General features: G+C 43.0%; 2 protein-coding genes and 1 non-coding gene across 6 annotated transcripts in view; 2 read left to right on the top strand and 1 right to left on the bottom strand.

The window, feature by feature from the left end:
- Positions 1 to 22,105, top strand: part of clip3 (CAP-GLY domain containing linker protein 3) — a 183,199-nt gene that overhangs the window by 71,429 nt on the left and 89,665 nt on the right. The window lies entirely within an intron of this gene.
- eif3k (eukaryotic translation initiation factor 3, subunit K) lies at positions 729 to 11,086 on the bottom strand. Its single transcript, XM_041179239.1, has 8 exons — positions 10,907 to 11,086; positions 9,098 to 9,196; positions 8,040 to 8,160; positions 6,655 to 6,729; positions 5,860 to 5,926; positions 5,156 to 5,233; positions 1,509 to 1,634; positions 729 to 849 (listed from the first exon to the last, which is right to left on the bottom strand). The coding sequence occupies exons 1-8, from the start codon at positions 10,963 to 10,965 to the stop codon at positions 818 to 820; spliced, it is 657 nt and encodes a 218-aa protein (XP_041035173.1). The 5' UTR covers positions 10,966 to 11,086; the 3' UTR covers positions 729 to 817.
- LOC121272741 lies at positions 14,449 to 14,575 on the top strand. The gene has a single exon (XR_005941904.1). It is a non-coding gene; the product is annotated as a U6atac minor spliceosomal RNA (small nuclear RNA).

The following is a 22,105-nucleotide window of genomic DNA, read 5'->3' as shown; positions in this document are numbered from 1 at the left end:
AGCAGATTGCTCTCTCCTGATTGTCTTCCCGAGCATACTGCTGGGTAGACCCCACCTGCAAGGAGACCACAATCAAACCATGTGCTGACACCCACTGCCTAGGCTCACATACACACACACACACACACACACACACACACAGAGTGTCCACTTGGGTGAGGTTCTGACGATAGATTCATCCTATGTAGCTTTAACTCAGCAAGAGTTAGGAGAGGAGTGGTGGTGGGAAGGGGAAAGGACAAAATTGTCAGTGACTCATACAACTGTGTTTCAATAATAAATTGTATTTATACGCCGTTATTGTAGGCAAACACCTCAAGGCACTTCACAACAGAGTTATCAGACATAGTTTGACAGTGAGCCACACAAAGAGAAAATTGGATAAAAGCAAAATACTGTGGATGCTGGAAATCTAGAACAAAAATAAAAATACCTGGGAAAACTCAGCAGGTCTGACAGTATCTGCGGAGAGGGATACAGTTGACGTTTCGGACTTGAGATATTTGGATAGGTGGTTAAAAGCTTGGACAAAAAGTTTTAAGGATCTTCATTAGGAATGTAAGAGAGGAGAAGTTTAGGGAGAGAATTCCACAGCTTAAAGCCTAGGCTGTTGAAGATATGGACACCAATGATGGAGTGACTACAATAGGCGGTGCACAAGAGGTGTCTGCTTCTGTATATCAAATGGCTTCTTCATTCATTAACTAAATCTGCTTGTACAATGCAAGTAATTTCAATAATTTTATTGACAAGAATTATAGAAATAGCATTTTGGTCAGAAAACAAAAAATGACTGGAAGTTTGAAATAGCAGGAGCTCACTGTGATGACGCCATGATGCTAGCCACACCTGGAAATCAAAGAAAAAACACTTGTCAGCTCCATATTCTCAATCTGAAATTGAAAAACGCACACACCATAAAGATATCGCCCGTCTTTAAATGTAGGGTGAGAGTCAGACTTAATTGTGTATTTATAAAAGCTCCATAGGACAACACTCAAGTCTGAGAGAAATAATCTGTAAATTTGTTTGATCAGCACAATAATAATTAGTTGGTCTTAGCCAGAACAGTAGTGGGATACTACAACAACAACTTGCATTTCTATACTGCCTTTAACACAGTAAGATGTCCCAATGGGACCATTATCAGTCAAAAATCTGACAACCAGCTATATCGTTCCTGGGCAGAGGAGGGGGTGAGGGGAAATCTGCCCTATTTCTTGCTCCCAATAGTAATCCAGTGACCACTATCCCTCCAACTCAGAGTGCCTGGGTGTGTGACTATCAGCTGAGGGTATGACCAGTTTGAGCTGTGTCACCTCACCCCACGATACAATAGGCTGCCTGTGCTCACATTTGTAAAATGGGCAGACAAATGAGATGTCATGAGAAACACAACCTCAGCGACTCACTGCCTCCAGAAAGTCTTTTAGTAACGCAAGAAACACAGTCACAATCTAACTGTGCCCATCCCCGGAGTGAGGAACTGCTTGATATATAAAACTCACTGTCAAAATCTATCTTTTCCACAATGTTTTTGGGTTTGATACTTTCTTCTTGATTGCAGATGAAGATTTTGTCCGGTACGGCCTCAGTCCAGCCGTATTTACTCATCCAAACTTGCAATTGTGTATCTGAAAAATAAATGTTTTCACACATTATTGAGACACTGGAGATAATTTAACTTTCAAAGACAAATTAAAACCACAAGTCAGAGTGTATCCAGCCAAACTCAGGGATTTTGGCCAGGTGTGCAACGTCAACAATGAGTTCACACTCTGAATCTGACCATGCCAAATAGGGAGGGGTTGCATGAAGGTCATGTACTGTTACAGAGAAAAAGGCGATTCACCTCTGTGCATTCCCCCAAGCGTCAACTGACTAGTTTCCAGAATTGCATAATTTCCACTTCTGATGTTCAGCTGCATCAAGCTCCTAAACTCACCACAATACAAAATAGTTTTTTTTTAAGAAACTAATTTTCAGATATGGCATTGCTGGACAAGCCACCTGTTTACTGAGCAGCTTCTGAGAGTGGTTAGGAGGTGTGGAACTGAAGTCAGGTATAGGGCAGGCCAGATGAGGCAGCAGGTTTCCTTCCTTAAAAGACATTAGTGAATCAGTTGATTTTGTTGACAATCCGGCAGCGCAAAATGTGACAAGCAAAGTGAATAATGGGGATCCTGTAGATGTAATATATCTGGACTTCCAGAAGGCCTTTGATAAAGGTGCTACACAAAAGATTAATACACAAGATAAGATCACACGGAGTTAGGGGTAATATATTAGCTTGCATAGAGGATTGGCTAACCAACAGAAAGCAGAGAGTCGGGATAAATGGGTCTTTTTTCTGGATGGCAAGCTGTAATTAATGGGGTGCCACAGGGTTCGGTTATTGGGCCCCAACTATTTACAATCTATATTAATGATTTGGAGTCAGGAATTGAAGGTACTATAGCTAAATTTGCAGATGACACCAAAATAGGTGGGAACGTAAGTTGCAATGAAGAAATAAGAAATTTACAAATGGATATAGACAGGTTAGGTGAATGGGCCAAAATCTGGCAGATGGAGTTTAACGTGGATAAGTGTGAGGTTATCCATTTTGGTCGGAAGAATGAAAAGGCGACTTATTATTTAAATGATGCTTCAGAGGCAGAGGGATCTGGGTGTCCTCGTGCATGAATCGCTGAAAGCTAGAATGCAGATACAGCAGGTAATAAGAAAGGCAAATGGAATTTTGGCATTTATTGCTAAAGGAAAAGAGTATAAAAATAGGGAAGTGTTGTTGCAACTGTACAAGGCATTGGTGAGACCGCACCCGGAGTACTGTGCACAGTTTTGGTCCGCTTACTTGAGGATGGATGTAGTTGCACTGGGGGCGGTTCAGAGGAGGTTCACTAGATTGATTCCAGAGATACAGGGCTTGTCTTATGAAAAGAGATTGAGCAGTTTGGGCCTATACTCACTAGAGTTTAGAAGGATGAGAGGATCTAATTGAGGTATATAAGATGCTAATTGGGATAGACAAAGTAGACGTGGAGCTGATGTTTCCCCTTGTGGGGCAATCTAGAATGAGAAGCCATAGTTTTAGGGTAAGGGGTGGTAGATTTAAATCTGAGATGAGGAGGAATTACTTTTCTCAAAGGGTCGTGAATCTGTGGAATTCACTACCTCAGAGTGCAATAGATGCCGGGACACTGAATAAATTTAAGGAGGAGATAGACAGATTTTTAATTAGTAACGGGTTGAAAGGTTATGGGGAGGGGGCAGGAAATTGGAGTTGAGGCCGAAATGAGATCAGCCATGATCATAATGAATGGCGGGGCAGGCTAGAGGGGCTGAATTGCCTACTCCTGCTTCTAGTTCTTATGTTCGTGATCACTTTTACCAAAACCATCTTTTCAAAGTTGAATTTAAATCCTCAAACCGCCCTGGCGAGTTCCAAACTCTGGATTATCAGTCCAGTAATTTAACCACTGGCTCAGTCAGTTTAGATGGCTAGAGTATGGTGCAGGATAATGCCAATGTTCAATCCCTGGACTGTCTGAGGTAGTTCTTGGGGCATGCCTCTTCATCTAACCCCATCGTGAAATCATGGCATGAGCCATGATTAGCAATACACGGACAATGAGGAGAGAAAGAGAGGGAGGGAGAGAGAGAATATAACCACTATGCTACCGTACCCTCAAACTATACTGGTATTCAATGGACTTGAGTGAAAAAACAGTCTATCCATTACAAGGAGAACTGCGCCATTAAACTGGCTCAGCCTTACTTTGAGTACTAGATATTTGATATCCTGTATTTTCATCTATATTTTTGCATCGAGTCTGGTGAAGCACAGAGGTTTGGAGAAAGTGATGTCACATGCTAAGTATACAAGTTTTTGCAAGTCAGTTTGAATTCACTTTTCACTTTGAATGTGAAGCTATGAACAGTGTACACTGTGGTAATGGATGAGGACTGGAAAGCGTAAAATCAGGTTTAACTAGCACAAGTTGACAGTTTATTTATGCATACATAAATATACAAATTATTGGCATGGATTGTTCTACATGTTGCAATAGGATATCCTCAAATGGATCAACAGGAACCACTGTACCATGGTTTTTTTAAAAGGGGAACCAAAACGTAAATTTTAATTGATGCCAGGTTTCAAACTTTGGTCCCAAGAGTGAAGATTTTAACTGTCTGATACTGCAGCTGGAAAAGCAACTGTTTCCTTCTCCTCCCTCCCAAAGGTGGGTTCAAGTGCAGTCACCTTCAAGCGGCTCACCCGAGCAGCCACTCTCCACATGCAAATGTGAGCAGGTCTTCCAAAAACAAATACTGGTGTTTAGACTGCAGGGAAATCATCTGGTGGCACTTCATAAAGAAACAAGAGGATCAGCTGGTAAACCACGAGAGGGTCCGAAGTACAGTAAGATCCAATTGAGGAAAAATTGTATCAAAAATGCTGGAAAAACTCAGCAGGTCTGGCAGCATCTGTGGAGAGAAAGACAGAGTTAACGTTTCAAGTCTGTATGACTCTCCTTCAGAGCTCAAGCAGTCATACGGACTTGAAACGTTAACTCTGTCTTTCTCTCCACAGCTGCTGTCAGACCTGCTGAGTTTTTCCAGCTTTTTCTGTGTTTGTTTCAGATTTCCAGCATCTGCAGTATTTTGCCTGATTATAAAGATTGAATCAAACTGGGGACATTCCTATGTTTATGTCTTAGTTACACGCTGCCTTTACTAACAGGCCCAAAGGACAGTCCGTAATATTTTTACTGCGTTAAGAAACATACGTGAAGGGCCATAATCGAAAATGAAGATTAACTAAGTCATGAAGAAGTGATTAGGCAATGCCAAGCATAGTTTTAAAAACTTGTAGCTCACGAAAGGAACAGAAGATTGAGCGACAAGTCCCACAGCTTTGAGCTCCTTGGAAAGAACAAATTAACAGACGACAACACAATGATTTTGATTCTAACACTAAGGGAGCGGTGAAAGTGAACCATATTTCTGACTGTATAACAGTATGTTACATTTACATTAAATTTAGTTCTAAAGAGATTTTCTAGCCGTAAGTTTTATAATTGCACCTCAGTGCAAACCAGCCTTGTGCAACAGTCCAGGGCAGTTCCATTTCACAGATGGCATTAACCCTTACCTGTCAGATCTCCTAACATTTCAGCCAGCAGCCATTTCTCAATTGTTTGATAAGTGATTCCAACGACATGACAGATAACTGTGGGCAGAATTCCAACAAGTTAGGAGCCATCCTTGATAGAATAGTTTGAACATCCCCACACAAAAAACTGGTTTTACCTCAGACACCTGATCTCCTCCACACGGGAGGCAACTAAAAAGTCCTGCTGGCAATTGAACCAAACAAAAATAGCTGTTCTTTGCGAAACCCATCAAATGGCAGCATTATAACAAACAGTGGTTAATTATTCCAACAAAGATGCAGCTTTCTTTTTAAGATCCCACAAATGGCACAAGAATGTTGCCTTGCAGCCCAAATATCTGTTCTTATAGAATCATAGAATGGCTACAGCACAGAAGGAGGCATGCAGTCATAATGGGGAATCCTATTATGAATGGGTCCCTGTGACTTTAATTACAGGTTATGCCAGAAGCACCTTGGAACATGTTACTGTTAAAGGTGCCACAAGTTGTTGTGACTGCTGCTCGGTGATGACATTGCCTCTCTTTATCCTCTTGTCTCGCTGAGCAATGCCACAGGAGATCTACTAGTTTAAAACCCACATTCTATCAGTACCTGCTAGATATAATATTAACCCCTTGCACAGTTCCCTTCTCCATTTACAAGAAAATGAAAGCAATTTTCCGATCGTGGCCTGTACTTACATTTTCGTACTGAATCTTCAAAGCTCGTTATGCCATCAATCAGCTCAGAGTTTTCTTCCAGGTTGCGCTGGACAAAGAAGTACATTGAAATTAAATAACTGTCACTTCACAAAAGAGGGTGGTGAGCTATCATGCTACTACCTTAATCTCCAGAAACCCACTGTTCCAATCAGTCAGGCAGCATGTACTTCATTGGAGGGAAGGAGGGTTTGATACAGAAATTATACTGTATGATACACACTTCCTCTTCCTCCCTCCTGTCAAAGCACAATGACAGCCCCCTTATATATATGTTAAGACCCAGGTCATTTGCAGAGCTGAGGCTAACTGACGGATGGGGACTTTAGCAGAAATACAATAGATGGACAAGCAAAAGCCAGATATTTTAATTTCTCTGTCGAGAGTGTTGGTGTATCTTATATCACCCTATTCTCTTAGCCTCCAGCACTGCCACTTTATAGTCAGTCACTAGACCAAGTGATAATGGTGCAAGGTGATTGCTCTATATCTTCCCTCTATTTGTAGGAAACCATTTAACCTCCACATCTTCAGAAAATTAGCACAGGGAGGGAAACTGCAGTGGCAAAACTTTGTGCTGGTTTAAGTGCACTGAAGCATCACAATGCTACATCACTGTGCCCCCACGCCAGAGGCCAAGTTGAACAGAATGCAACATCAAAGTTACATTTTAACTCTCACAGATCCAAGGGATTCTCCTGTCTTGCACTCAACGATAAGGTACATTTTACTTGGGAGCCTCTAACATGACAACACAGCCTCAGATTCTTTACTTACCCAGAAGTCCTGGAAGTGACAGGTCTCCAGCAGATCGCCGAGATTCAGGATCTGTTGGATCGGTCGCTCCTCTTGCTGTTTATGATCCATTAAGGAAGATTAATTTCGATACTTTCTGTGCCTTGATTAAGAAGGATTACTTTTCAATTCATATAATTCTCACCACTTATCCCGGCAGCCACCTACATTGGACAGATGGAACTAACCATTTGACAGTCCCACAAGGGTCAACCGCTTAGAAGACAAGTGTGCCAGTTTTATCGGGCAATCTTTCACACCCTATTAACCCCGCACAATATTTAACAGAGAGCCCCAGGAAGCCTTGAGGTTGCCCTGTCTCTCCTGTTAATCTGATGAGCAGGCATCTGGTAAGGGAAGAAGCTGGAGCCAGTCTGTAGTCGACATAGGTTTATTCACAAAGCCCAGTGTAACCTAAGTGCATAATAGTTTCTCCCCCACAGAGGTGGAATCTGGTTCTTATATATGTGCCCTAATCTTCCCCAATTAATATCAGCTGCTCTTAATCACTAGAGCGTGCAATCAATTGCCACAGCATTTGCAACATCTACACTGTAGCACTCACTTTGCCAACAGACTGTACAGGTAAGTACAGGAGACAAGAGTGACAGCTGCATCTCACACACCATTTGGTATCATAGTGAGCAGCAGAGACCACAAGGATCATAAGAAGGGCTTTATCACCCGCCCCTCAAACTGAATAAATTGCATTAACACCAATGTGCTCACTATTATAAGTGGCAGAGACTGTGTCTCAAAACACAACCATTGTTGGCAGTCAACATGGGGTGGAATGAGAAGAACAGTGAGGGAGGACAGTGTGAAGATGCATGGTGAAGGTGACTTCAGTGGGTAGACTACTCAAAGCAGGAGAATTGGAATCATTGCAATTTCTCAGAAGCCAGGACTGGCAAAAAATTGCAAAACTGTTCTCTCAAAAACTGAACAGGAAGGTACGAACAGAGCTCCTCTGATGCTATGCTAGATCAATACAATACTCAATTTACAAAACTGTACAGAAGCAAGGCTCAAAGTGAGACTTGAACCCACAACCTTCTGAGTCAGAGGTGAGATTGCAACCCACTGAGCCACGGCCAAGTAGAGAACATCAGCAAAAATCAAGAGATCATAGCACAGTGGCACCAAACTTGGGTCTTAAAGCCAAACAGAGGCCTGAGGGAGATAAACAGTTCAATTTTTTGAAGTGAGTGGTAAATAATCCTCGAAAGAACCGCCCATTCCATCAGTCTCGGTTTTTTACCCTTAGCTGGAAGGTGAAAACCTGAGTGCATCAATATATTAGTTGTTGATGAAAAGTAGAATCTGGCAACCCCATGCTGAAGCAGCAGCCTGTTTTGCAAGGATACATGCGTCTGGTCAATCATACATTTACAGAGTGTGAAATCTGTGTGTGGCAGGTTCGTCAGCGCTTTCAGCAAGATCTGTGCAGTGACGGTGGTCTGGAAGAAAGCGGGATTGAACTGATACCTGCAAGGAAAAAGAGAGGCAAAAGGATCACTAAGAGAGCTATTTTCGCACATGTTGTTTTAAATTTGAGGGAACTCCCTTTGTTCTCATTTCCTTTCAGCGCGTCTCCCTACATCACAGCTCATCACTGAGGAGCAGAACAGCTAAACTGATCTCAGCTCTTGGTCAATGCTTCATCTAGCAGATCAGTTGTCTAAAAAGCGCAAAACTCAGATCAGGTATGTGTGAAGAGTTTCAATACAGTAAATAAGGAGAAAACGTTTCCATGGACAGGGGTGTTGGGAACCAGAGGGTGCAGATTTAAGTTGATTGGCAGAAGAACTTATGGTGATATGAGGAATTTTTTTTTTCTGCATCGGGTGGTTAGGATCTGGAATGCACTGCCTGAGAGTGTGCCAGAGGCAGGTTCAATCAAGGTATTCATTAACTGGGCTACAGGGAAAAGGCTGTGGAGTGGCACTAGGTGAATTGCTCCTACAGAGGGCCAGGATGGACACAACGGGCTGAATGGTTACAGCACAGAAGGCAGCCATTCTGTGATTCAGTGTTTGTCACGTTAGCTTGTTTCAGACAGGAATGCTACAATTCATCTCTGCACCCTTAGGTTAGGGGGAAGGTAATTAGCCAGTGTTGGGCTTGGTCTCCGTAACAGATTACCTTGCAAAAACTCTATGTTCATAATGGTGAGATTCTATGAATAATGATGCAAGCAAGTGACTAGCACCCTGGAACCATGAACTGTACTCCAACAACAGAGCAGTGCCTTCAAAAAGGAGAGAAAAGTGGAACAAGAGATCAAAATATTCAGACTTCTCAAAGTTAAATTAAATTCAGTTGACGAATAAAAACAGAAAATGCTGGAAATACTCAGGTCAGGCAGCCTCTGTGAAGAGAGAAACTGTTAACACTTCAGGTCAATCTAAAAAGATATACGTACAGCTTAAGAACTGCCAGATTGGCTTCCAGATCATATGCGTTCTCCCTGGCCTGTGTCTCCACATAGCGTTCCAACGTTGAGAGATTCTCAGGGTTATACCTGTGGGGAAAAAGGACAATTGGAGCTAACATCTTCTCACAGTAATCCAGAGGCCTGGATTAATAACTCAAGAGAACATTAAATCCCACTTTAGCAGTTTGAGAATTTGATCTCAATTAAAATAATCTGGATAAAAATCTGACATCAGTAAAAGATTCCATGCAGTTATTGGATTGTCATAAAAATCAAACTGGTTCCCTATGGGGTGGAAACCTGTTATTCTTAAAAAGTCTTAACCATGGTTGACCCTTTACTACCCTCAGGTGTATGAAGACCCAACTCCACCTCATGTGGACAAATAGGGATGAACAATAAATACCAATCTTGCCAGTGATGTTCAAAACAGCAATGAGAAAAAAAACACAGATAATCTGCTTTTAGTGATGTTGATGAGGGATACACGTTGGCCAAGACACCGAGGAGAACTCCCATATATTCAATAGTGCCATGGGATCTTTTACATTGATCTGAACAGGCAGACTTGGCCTCAGTTTAATGTCTCAATTGCAGCACTCCCTCAGTACTGCACTGAAGTGCCAACACATTACGTGTTTGAATTCACAATACTTCGATCATTGATACTCCAGTTATTGATACCCCAGTCACTAATATTCCAGTCACTAATGCCAGAGGGTCAGCTGTGGATGAGTGGGTGGCACTTTCACTTGAGTAACAAGGTTCTGGGTTCCAGGATTTGAGCACAAAAATCAGGGCTGACAATCTCCATACAGCACTGAGGGAGTGCTGCCCTGCTAAAGGTGTCATGTGTTTCCAGTGACATGTTAAACCAACGTCTGCCTTGACAATTTTGAAATAGAGCATGGGAGTGCTCCCTCGTGTCCAATATTTATCCCACAATTAACATCATAAAAACATTATCTGTATCATTATCATATCCCTGTTTATGACATAGTAACCAGCTGTCCCGGATCTTACGGGATCGTCCCATAATAGGGCCAGTTGCCCTGGATTGTTTGAGGCTTGGATGCTGTTTTCCCCATAAATATGATGCTGGTGCTTTGCGCAACTGCAGTATGTGCCCATTCTCCTGTTCCATTTCCTCTGTCTGCTCTGGAAGCTGCCACCCCACACCTCTGCCAGAAACCCCACCCTTTCTCTCCTCCCACTCTTCCTCCTCCTTATCTCCCTCTCGTCTCCCCCTCCCTCTCTCTCCTCCCTCCCCCGTCCCCCCACCTCTCCACTCTCTCTCCCCCCACCTCCTCTCCCCTCTCCCTCCCCCCTCCACCCACCTCTCCCCTCTCCCTCCCCCTCCCCTCCTCTCCGCCCTTCCCCTGCCTCTCCCCCTCCCTCCCGCCTCTCCCCCTCCCCTCCCCCCACTCCTCCATGCCCCCCCTCCTCCACTCCCCCTCCTCTCCCCTCACTCCACTCCCCCCCTCCACTTCCCCCTCCCCCCACTCCACTCCCTCCCCCTCACTCCACTCCCTCACTCCCCCCACTCCAATCCCCCCACTCCACTCCCCCTCCTCCCCCCACTCCACTCCCCACTCCACTCCCCCTCCTCTCCCAGCTAATGGCTGCTATGTTTCCCACATTACAACAGTGATTACACTTAACAAGATTGGCTGCAAAGTGCTTTGCAACAGCCTGAGGTTGTGCCAGGCGCTATGTAAATGTAAGTCAGTATTCCTATTGCTGCTGTTTCCCGGTCCCCGGTCGCTATGCTCCGGGGCTTTCGTTTCTCCGCCTCACCGGTCGATGCCTTTCAGCAGCTTCCCCACATTGGCCCTCATCTGCTCGATGGCGCTCATGGCTGGACCGCGGGCCTCTCCCCCGCTCCGCACTCGACGCTTTCGGACCTGGAACGAGCGAACGAGGCCTCGGCACACGCTGCTCCACCACCACACCGGGGAGGTCAAAGGGGAAAGCGGCGGGCGGGCATGCGCAGCTCCGGCCTGACCGCCGGCGCACGCGCGTGCGCAGAATGCACGAACGAGTGGTGCATGCGCATTCTAATGCTCCAATTGCTGGCCATTGTGTTTAATATTTATCATTTTACAATCCATCTTCCTCAAAGATGTGTAGGAACTTACTTTTGTTTGTTGCACAGATGATAATCATGCTTACTCCTGATAATCAGTTCCATTATTTAACAATGAGGAAGCAAGACAGTCTAGAACATCAGGAAGAGGCCACATAGCCCCTTGAGCCTCTTCCACCATTCAGTGAGATCATGGCTGATATACAACCTAACTCCATAAAATCACCTTTGTCCCATTATCCCTTTATGCCTTTGGATCTCATTCTCTTCTAGGACCATGCCCTGAGAGGGTGTTGGCGACCACGGATATTAATCTTGCTCCAAAGGCGTGGGCCATCTTCGTCAGTGGTGCATTCGTCCAGTTTGCGAGGCTCTTTAAAAAGATTGCTCTTTGTCTCCCTCCACCTCTTTTACCATCGATCTTTCCGGATCATTTCAGAATTTCTAAATCATGATTCCTTATTATTAGGGGCACAGTGGTATTGTCACTGGACTAGTATTCCAGAGACTCAGGGTAATGCTCCAGGGACCCAGGTTCAAATACCACCACGGCAGATGGTGAAATTTAAATTCAATAAATATCTGGGATTAAAAGCCTGATGACCACCATGAAATGATTGTTGTAAAAACCCATCTGCTTCATTAATGGAGTTCAGAGAAGGAAATCTGCTGTCCTTATCTGGTCTAGCCTATCTGTGACTCCAGACCCATAGTGATGTGGTTGACTCTTAAGTACCTTCTGAACAAGAGCAATTAGGGGTGGGGAGTAAATGCTGGCCTAGCCAGCGACACCCACATCCCATGAATGAATTTTTTAAAATGTGCCTGAGAAATTCCGACTGTTTTTTCCTGATCTTGGTCTTTGTCTCTTCATTATTCACCTCAAAAACCACAACTCTGCAGCTTCAATTTTTCTCTACATTTGGATAACAAAACTTTATCAATCTCACGTTTAAAGTTTATCAACTGATCTAGTATTGCCATTTGTGGGATTAAGAATTCCAAATTTTGCGTATAGAAGTTTTTCCTAATTTTACTCCAGAAAGGTTCCAACTTTTTAGGCAGATGGAGTTTAATGTGGATAAGAGTGAGGTTATCCATTTTGGTGGGAAGAATAAAAAGGTGACTTATTATTTAAATGGAGAGAAACTTCAGAATGCTTCAGTGCAGAGGGATCTGGGTGTCCTCGTGCATGAATCGCTGAAAGCTACTATACAGGTACAGCAGGTAATAAGGAAGGCAAATGGAATTTTGGCATTTATTGCTAAAGGAATAGAGTATAAAAATAGGAAAGTGTTCTTGCAACTGTACAAGGCATTGGTGAGACCGCACCTGGAGTACTGTGCACAGTTTTGGTCCCCTTGCTTGAGGAAGGATGTAGTTGCACTGGAGGCGGTTCAGAGGAGGTTCACTAGATTGATTCCAGAGATGCGGGGCTTGTCTTATGAGGAGAGATTGATCAGTTTAGGCCTATACTTGCTAGAGTTTAGAAGGATGAGAGGAGATCTAATTGAGGTATATAATTTGCTAAAGGTGATAGACAAAGTAGATGTGGAGTGGATGTTTCTCCTTGTGGGGCATTCTAGAATGAGAGGCCATAGTTTTAGGGTAAGGGGTGGTAGATTTAAATCAGAGATGAGGAGGAATTACTTTTCTCAAAGGGTCGTGAATCTGTGGAATTCACTACCTCAGAGTGCAGTGGATTCCAGGACGCTGAATAATTTAAGAAGGAGATAGACAGATTTTTAATTAGTAACGGTTTGAAAGGTTATGGGGAAAGGGCAGGAAATTGGAGTTGAGGCCAAATGAGATCAACCATGATCGTATTGAATCGCGGTGCAGGCTCGAGGGGCTGAATTGTCCACACCCGCTCCTAGTTCTTATGTTCTTATGATCTATCCCTTTTAGATCCAAAGTTGATGGTCTCCTACTTGCTATATTGAAATCTATTCACCACAGTTTAACTCATTCGCTTAATCAATTATATCTTTATAATTTTATCCTTCCATCTACACTGCATACTGTAGGAGCAGGTGTAAGCCATACAGCCCCTTGAACCTCTTCTGTCATTCAGTGAGATCATGGCTGATCTTCTCAACTTCACTTTCATGCCCTATTTCCATATTCAGTACTTCCCCGTGTCTCCCCCTTTTTAACACACATTTGTTACCATACTATTGCCATCTCTCCAATTTCAAGTGTTTTCCTATAATGATTATCACAGTTACTCACAAGTTAATTCCTGGACTGTCCCAGCACAGTAAGGATGAGTATCATACATCACCACAGGCTTATTTTAATCTGATTTAGCGTAACTAAAATTTCCATTTCTATCGGGTGAAGTCTTGGTTTTACTTGAGATATCCTTATTTGTGTTGGGCCTGTTGCTCATTTCTTCCCCCATGAATACTTGGAGAAGTAGTCACTCAGAGTATTTGCCACTTTGTACCCTTCCTCAGTCCAAGCTAATTTGCATTAGCTCCTCTCTCTCTGATTGCTCTCTCACTGCTGTGGTACTAACATGAATGTTAGCATAAAAACAAACATCAGGAGGTGCACGGCATATACAATGCGTTTGCTAATTGTTAGCTCTTCCAAAGAGCTGGCAAGCAGTCTTGATGGGCTGACTGGCCTCTTTCTGTGCTGTAACATTGTATAATTCTATGAAAGTGGGAATAGCAGGTACAACAATAATTTCAGTTTTCACGAGGCAGGTTTATTTTTCAATCAATATATGTGTACAGCATACAGTACTGGATATGCATTCTGCTCCTCTGCCTTAGAATGGGCATGGGCACTCCATGTTGCACATGCGCTGTCCGCTGAGGAGTTGGCGGTCACATGACCCCCAACCATTGAGGCTGTGATCATCCCCAGTCACTTTCCTCTCACTCCCTGTCGGGTTTTTCCTATTGCGCTGGGCTGAACAATCACTGGACCGATTTCACTTTTGGCCCGTGGAAACTTTTAAACGATATCCTGAGGCTGAGTTGAAGTGAAAAGCAATTGGCTGGGAAGCTGCATAGATTAGCATAATTAGGCAGCGGCTGCATAAATGTAAAATAAATTGGTCAGAAAGACAGAGTTTCTTGCTCCTTTCGATAAGTTTTTATATTTCTCACAATGTGACAATTACGTTACAACTCAGAATTCAAATATAATGTATTTACATAACGCTTAAATTGACCACCCTCACAGTAATAGCTATCAATATTTCGGATTATAAATAATGTTGTCAACACGTGATTAAGTTGTGTTGTATGAAAGGAGAGAAGGTTAGCACTCCCCTTGATAAGGATGGAAGGGGTCCTAGTGGCCTTACAACACACAAATGGTTAAGGCATTGCCATCTACTTAGTGGCATCTAACCATGTTTTTATTTTATTTGTTCATGGGATGTGGGTGTTGCTGGCTCAGCCAGCTTGTCCCTAAATGCCCTTGAGATGAGTTTGATGAGTTGAAGGGCTTGTTGCTGTGCTGTATAACTCTATAACTCTAAGGTGGTGGTGGGCTGTCTTCTTGAACCGCTGCAGTCCATGTGGTGTAGGTACACCCACAGTGCTGTTAGGGAGGAATTTCCAGGGCTTTGACCCAACAACAGTTGTTACGATCCCATCTGAGGTTAACCCTGGCCAAGCCTGATCCCAGAGTGGAACCCAGCTTCATAGATCCTCACTTTAATTTTTTGTTTAGACACATGGAGAGTAGCTACTGAACAGAGGCACGGAGGTCAGCTGATGAACTTTTAACAAAAGACATTTATTCAACAAGAAATGATGAACTATATTTTTATACCCCTTCACCCACAACTATACCTTTACAGATGGATACAGATTTGTAAGGATAACACAAGTTACAAAAACTATCTTATACTCTAATGTACACAGTAAGTACACAATCCATGTAAATGGCCCTGTGGTCAGACACACCACACTTTGAAATCTAGTGACAAATGCCACCTCAACAAGATGCTATGAATCTCTCCACCACCACCCCCAGACTCTTGTCACACTGTGAACCAACCAGTCTCACTGAATTCCTTCACACAAGGGTTTCCAGTCTCCACTCTCCAAGACCTCGCCTTGGAATCTTCTCCAAACCAACGCTTTCTCTCAGACATCTTCTGCAAGGGTTCACCCCCAGGGTTTTGAACTCTCCTTCTGATGTTCCTCTTCTCTGTGTCACCACATGTAATCATGCTGTCTTTCACACAGCCTGTCTCTCTGACTTAGCCATGAACAGTACACCAATGCTCCATATATTCATAGCAAAGAGTTACAGACCTTCAGTTGTCTCTTTGGATCTTCTTGCCTCTTGCAAGCTGTTCTTGCTTTAAATCTAGATTATCCAGCTTTTATCTCTTTACATCTGAAGCATGGAGCCTTTCTTTCTGCCCATCAATCTTAGCTTCACTTAACAGGACTTTTTCCCAGGTTCCTGCCCTTCCTTTGCTGAGAAGGTCTTTTTTGGACTTTCCCCTCTTCCACTCCCTTAGAATTTTTGCAGTTTTTCTTTAGTTTGGATTGGCTTTCTGTCCCCTTTGCTCCTCTCCTGGCAGCAACTTTCAGAACCAACTGCACTCAAACAGCTGCCAAAACAATTGCTGTTTCTCTTCTGTGTGTGTGCCTGTGGGAGGGACCCGCCTCTCTGGGTCCCTGTTGCTAGGCAACAGTCCAATCCTTCTACCTTTGTATGTTTACTTTCTCTTTAGGAGCCATAAAACTCGTCATTAGAAATGCAAGCACCTTTTTAAAGTGAAACTAAAACTCCATTTGACCTTCCTTAATTCACAGATACAGGAATACAAATCAAACTTAAACTTTAAAGCTAAAACTTATTCCTAACACCCACAAATCTCTCCCCACGATCTCAGGTAGAGATCATGTCTAACAAATTTGATTGAATTTTTCGAGGAGGTGACTAGTTGTGTACATAAGGGTAGAGCAGTTGATGTAATCTACATGGACTTCAGTAAGGCTTTTGACAAGGACCCGCATGGAAGAATGGTCAAGAAGGTAAGAGCCCATGGGATCCAGGGCAATTCGGCAAATTGGATCCAAAATTGGCTTCGTGGCAGGATGCAGAGGGTGATGGTCGAAAGTTATTTTTGCAATCGGAAGCCTGTGACGAGTGGTGTACCTCAGGGATCGGTGCTGGGACCCTTGCTGTTTGTATTGTACATTAATGATTTAGACGTGAATATAGGAGGTATGATCAGTAAGTTCACAGACAACAAGAAAACTGGTGGTGTGGTAAATAGTGAGGAGGAAAGCCTTAGATTACAGGGCAATATAGATGGGTTGGTAAGGTGGGCAGAGCAGTGGCAAATGGAATTTAATTCTGAGAAGTGTGAAGTGATGCATTTTGGGAGGACTAACATGGCAAGAGAATACACAATGGGAAAAATTTTCCCCCCACTGGGGGGAAAGTGCGGAACCAGGTGGGCGCATCTCTGATCAGTGCCCCCAATCGGGGGTGCAATGCCATCTTATGTGGGTGGGCCAATTAAGGCCTGCCAAGCTTGACATATGCTCAGAAGCGTTAAGCCCTCTCTGTGTAGGCGAGGTGGGTGGTGGGGGGGGGGGGGGGGGGGGTGGGGGGGGGGGTTTCCTGAGCTGGGTGTGCACTCTTTTGTGCATGTGTGCAACAGAGCGCACAGATCTCCCTGAGGCTAAGTGCTGCCTCGGGGAGATTGGCTCGGAATTAAAATTTGTAATACAAATGATAAAAAAATTTCCCTGACATGTCCCCTCCATGTGACACTGTCACATGAGTTGGGACATGTCCATCACTTTTATTGAAACCTTTAATAAAAGTTTAAATACCCTCATGAAACATCATCCCGCCCATGGATGAGGTTTCATGCTTTTGTTGAAGCTCACCAGTGCTCCCAGCCTGCCCGCCCAACCTTAAGGTCGGCCGGGCAGGTCATTAATGACCTTAATTGGTTTTTCAATGGTCTCAATAGGCACTTTACAGGTCGACGGGTGCGCAGCTGACTTGGCTGCGCCCCCGCTGATCTGAAAATGGAAGTGATGCAGGATGACGTCGGGAGTTCCACCTGATGTCATCCAGCGTCATTTTACGCGTCGGTGAGCAGGCCCCGCCCCCACTCACTGACCAGAAGACCCTGCCCCATGAATGGTAGGACCCTAGGAAGTACAGAGGATCAGAGGGACCTTGGTGTACCTGTCTATAGATCCCTGAAGGCAGCAGCACAGGTAGATAAAGTGGTTAAGAAGGCATATGGGATTCTTGCTTTTATTAGTCTAGGCATAGAATATAAGAGCAGGCAGGGTATGGTGGAGCTGTATAATATGTAGTTAGGCCACAGCTGGAGTACCATGTGCAGTTCTGGTCACCACACTATAGGAAGTGTTATGACACAGCAGTTGGTAAAGGCTGAGTTGTTTAAATCCCAGAGGGAAACTTGAACTATTGTCATAACCTATATTTTCAATTGGTATGTTTGAGATGCATCTCAGAATTCAGAAATAAAACCACCAAGCCTCAGGAGGTTTTTTTTATATAAAACTAACTTAAACATTTATTGATTTAACAACTAATTAAACACATCCACATGTCTATAAATTACTACCATAATAACTTTTAAACAAATCCCCAAATTAATCACTCCCAGGTAAACCTTGACCGAGGCAATAACAACTCAAAGGCTTTAAACAGACACCATGCAAAGCACATTTGATTTTATGAATTCAAAATGAGGTTCCTTTCAAATTGTTTCCTTTGCAGACAGTTGTAGGGCTTACAGGCTGCTTAAATCTTACATGCTTCTGACCTGCACATACAAACTCCTCTTGGGTTACACCTAGCTTTCTCTTTGAATGTAAATTCTCATTGTATCACTAGGACTTTGAACTCCACCTCTTCTACCAATAAAACCCCTTTCATAGCACCAATTTTATTAGTAATATATTCCTTGGTGTCTCCTATTCAACAAATGCAAATATACTCTTTGCCTTTTAGCTTATGTTTATCTAATTAACATCTCAAACTATTATACATCAAAGCACCCAGACTAGCTGGTTTTAATCCAATTAAAACACACACACACATGCACACCCGTAGGCACAGACCCTACTACAAATCAAATTTAAAAATAATTTCCAATAACATTATGTACATTAATATTGCTTCATGACAGAAGGATGTGATTGCACTGGAGACAGTGCAGAGGAAATTCACCAAATGTTGCCTGGGCTGGAGCATTTCAGCTATGAAGGGAGACTGGATAGGCTGGGGTTATTTTCTTTAGGGCAGAGAAGGCTGAGGGGGGACCTGATAGATGTATACAAAATTATGAGGGGCATATATAGGGTAGATAGGAAGAAACCTTTCCCCTTAGCAGAGGTGTCAATAACCAGTGGGCATAGATTTAAGGTAAGGGGCAGGAGATTTAGAGGAGATTGGAGGAAAGTTTATTTCACCCAGAGAGTGGTTAGAATCTGAAACACACTGCCTGAGGGCGTGGTAGAGGCAGGAACCCTCACAACATTTAAGAAGTATTTAGATGAGCACTTGAAATACCACAGCATACAAGGTTATGGGCCAAGTGCTGGAAAATGGGATTAGAATAGATAGGTGCTTGATGGCCAGCATGGACGCGATGGGCCAAAGGGCCTGTTTCTGTGCTGTATAACTCTATGACAAATACCAGTATAACTTACTTAAACTATCTTTATTTCCTAACACAGTGAGGGAATGTCGATATAGTTCTAAGCAGGATGGTGAATGGCTTGGCGGGGAACTTGCAGGTGGTGGTGTTCCCTTGTGTCTGCTGCCTTTGTCCTTCTAGATGGTAGTTGTTGTGGGTTTGGAAGGTGTTGCCTAAGGAGGCTTGATGAGTTCCTACAATACTTCTTGTAGATGGTACACACTGCTGCCACTGTGTATGGTTTCCTTTGCTCCTGCAGCTTAGAGACTGTTATTAGCTCTACTACAAATCAATGTTCTTTTTGCATCAATGGGGAGGAAGTCTATGAAAGCAGTCTGAGCTAAACCTCCTTCAAACTCCACCTACCCCACCACCCCACGCAACACCCCAACCCTCCCAACCACCAACCCCCCCCCCGCCTCCCCCCAGCCAACCTCGCATTCCTCTCAGTCTCTTTGTCTTACTTGCCAGAATACAGTTTAGTATTGGCAGCTTAGCACTATGGTTACCCTCAGTATCGTGGCAGTGCACAGCAATGGTCCTGATTGCTATGCTAAGTACGTTTTTTTTAAATCAATTTTTGATTTTTACTCCCCCCACTCCCCAAAAAAGAAACATTGCTCATTTCAGAACATTATGACTTTGGTAAAGTGTTTTTGTTTGGTGTATGTGTACATAAGTCATTGAAGATGACAGGGCATGTTGAGAGAGCAGTTAATAAAGCACATAGTACCTTAGGTTTTATTAATAGGGACATTGAGTACAAGAATTAGGAGGTCATTTTGAACTTGTATAAGGCACTAATTAGACCTCATTTGGAGCACTGCATCCAGTTCTGGGCACAAAAATTGAGGAAGGATGTGAAGGCATTGAAGAGAGTACAGAGGAGATTCACAAGAATGATTCCTGGAATGAAGAACTGTAGCTATGAGGATAGATTGGTGAAGTTGGTACTGTTTTCCTTAGAGAAAAGAAGGCTGAGAGGAGACTTGATAGAGTTATTCAAAATCCTGAGGGGTACAGACAGGGTAAATAGTGAGAAACTGTTCCCACTCAAGAGAGTGCACAGATTCAAAATACTTGTTAAAAGGAGTAAAAGTGATGTGAGGAAAAAAACATTTTGACCCAGAGGGCATTTGAAGTCTGGAATGAACCTCCTGAGAGGGTGGTGGAGGCAGGTTCGATCGAGGTATTCAAAAGGGAATTGGATTGCTACCGAAAAGAAAGAATGTGCAAGATTATGGGGATAAGGCAGGATAGTGGGACTAGGTGGAATGCTCTTTCAGTGATCCAGTGCAGACTTAATGGACTGAATGGCCTCCTTATGCACCTAATGTGATTATGTAAAATTAGCGGGAGTTATTTCTGTGCGCAAAACATAGTCATAACAAAACTGCAGCCTCAGTGACAGACCACCACGTTTCCACACCCAGCATTAGGATAGCAAGGTCTTTTCAGATCTCGGGGGGGTGGGGGGGGTCTTCGTCCCTGCCCTTTTGTGTGTTGCCCCTAGGCCCAGGTAAGGGTACAATGCTCAGGGTTATGAGCCATGGCCAATGGTGGAACCAGCAGATTGTTGTTGGTGATGGCAGAAGAGCTAGAACGTCGAAGGACAATGGCTGCTTACAGTCGGATAATTCTTTGGGAAGAGGACTTGTGTTTCCTTTAAGCACACATGAGGAAGGCAACGGGAAGCCACCTCATGCACTCTTTTCCTTAGTCTTATTGCTCATCGAAATTGAAAATGGGAGGCTCCTAGAAGCAACTGAAGAGGAAAACGTAAGACCATGAGGCATGGAGAAATGAGCAGAGGTCCTCCCTAATGCAGATCACTACTGCATCATAAAACATTAAGAAGGTGCCCATAATAAGGATGCCATAATAAGCCTTTTTTTGTCAGCATCTACCTTTTCATCCATTCATTACCACTCCCTTGCTTTTTACCATATCCTTTTTGTCATTTAATCATTCCCATCCCCCACCCTATCACAGACCTTTCCCCTTGTTCTTTCCCCACAGCCATTCCTTTTTCCTCTCTCCATATTTCCTTATAAATGATGAAATCTCTTAACTTCTTCCAGTTCTGGTGAAAGGTCATTGACCCCGAAATGTTAACTCAGTTTCTCTCTCCACAAATGTTGTCTGACCCGCTGAGTATTTCAAGCAGTTTCATGTTTCCACCTAAAGTTCAATCGCTGATCCCAACTGGGATAGCAATTGGGTTGACCTGGTTTGGTTCAATGATCTGGGTTAGTGAAGTTTAGCATCAGCCAGGGTTCCTGCTTTTGATCCCCAATGACAGCTGCTGGAAAACTTGTGGATGTTGAATGAGGACATAATTGGAGTCAACTGTGATTTCAAGAAGCGGGAAGCACCCAAGTGTCTTGACTCACAAATGAAGAACAATAACTTGGGTCAAGTAGCAGGACACTGGCATTATATGCCAACGACTACCTACCAGGTCACTTACTAACTGCAGAACAAAAAAAAAGGGGAACCAAGGAAACCTCCTTTTGTCAGAAAGGAAGTATCAATTGGTCACCATGCAATGAATGATAATCATTCATTACAGACCTCTCCATCTGCTTTCAGTTTAGAATCTCCCAGCCGTTTCCATTTTCCCTGATAATCACTGATTTAAAACAATGATCCAATACTGAAGAACCTTCTATACATTCTATAGTATCCAGTACATGTTATTAAAGATAGTATGTAGCAAAGAGATCTACAAACATTATTTTCTATTGCTATAAATTTTGGTTAGTTTTCTGTCAATCACAATGTAAATTGTAGTGTCAATATATTGCATTTAATTTTGCTATGTCAACTGTCACACTTTCGTTTTAGGCTTCATGTATACGATCTGTACACAGTTACAGTTAGATATTGAATTACTACACACTTACAGTCATAGTTAATGAATACTTCAATTCTTAATCTGTTACAGTTAGATAATTGATTGGTCAATATTTGCAAGTCAACGTTAAATGATCAATTATTCCACATTTAGCCTGTTATTGTTAATGAATTATTCCACATTTACAGTCTTCTGATTAATGAATTATTCAATTTTTACAGACTGTTATAATGTGATGATAAATTAATTTGTATTTACAGTTTGTTACAGTCAAATAATCAATGATTATATATTTATAATCTGTTGCAGTTAATTAATTATTCTGTATGTACAACAACAACAACTTGTATTTACATGGTGTCATCAACATAGTAAAAC

The sequence above is a fragment of the Carcharodon carcharias genome, chromosome 34 (assembly GCF_017639515.1).
Source record: "Carcharodon carcharias isolate sCarCar2 chromosome 34, sCarCar2.pri, whole genome shotgun sequence".
Classification (NCBI taxonomy): domain Eukaryota; kingdom Metazoa; phylum Chordata; class Chondrichthyes; order Lamniformes; family Lamnidae; genus Carcharodon; species Carcharodon carcharias.
Note: the sequence above shows the minus strand (reverse complement) of the source record. Positions and strands in the feature narration are given on the sequence as shown.

Bases quoted from the DNA above. Each gene is read 5' to 3' on its own strand.
- eif3k (XM_041179239.1), bottom strand. From the start codon at position 10,965: ATGAGCGCCATCGAGCAGATGAGGGCCAATGTGGGGAAGCTGCTGAAA. The intron at 5,234-5,859 runs GTAAGTACAGGC...TTCTGCCCACAG, and splicing joins TGAAGATTCAGTACGAAAAT to TTATCTGTCATGTCGTTGGA. The intron at 850-1,508 runs GTGAGTTTTATA...TTTGATTTCCAG, and splicing joins GGAAAAGATAGATTTTGACA to GTGTGGCTAGCATCATGGCG.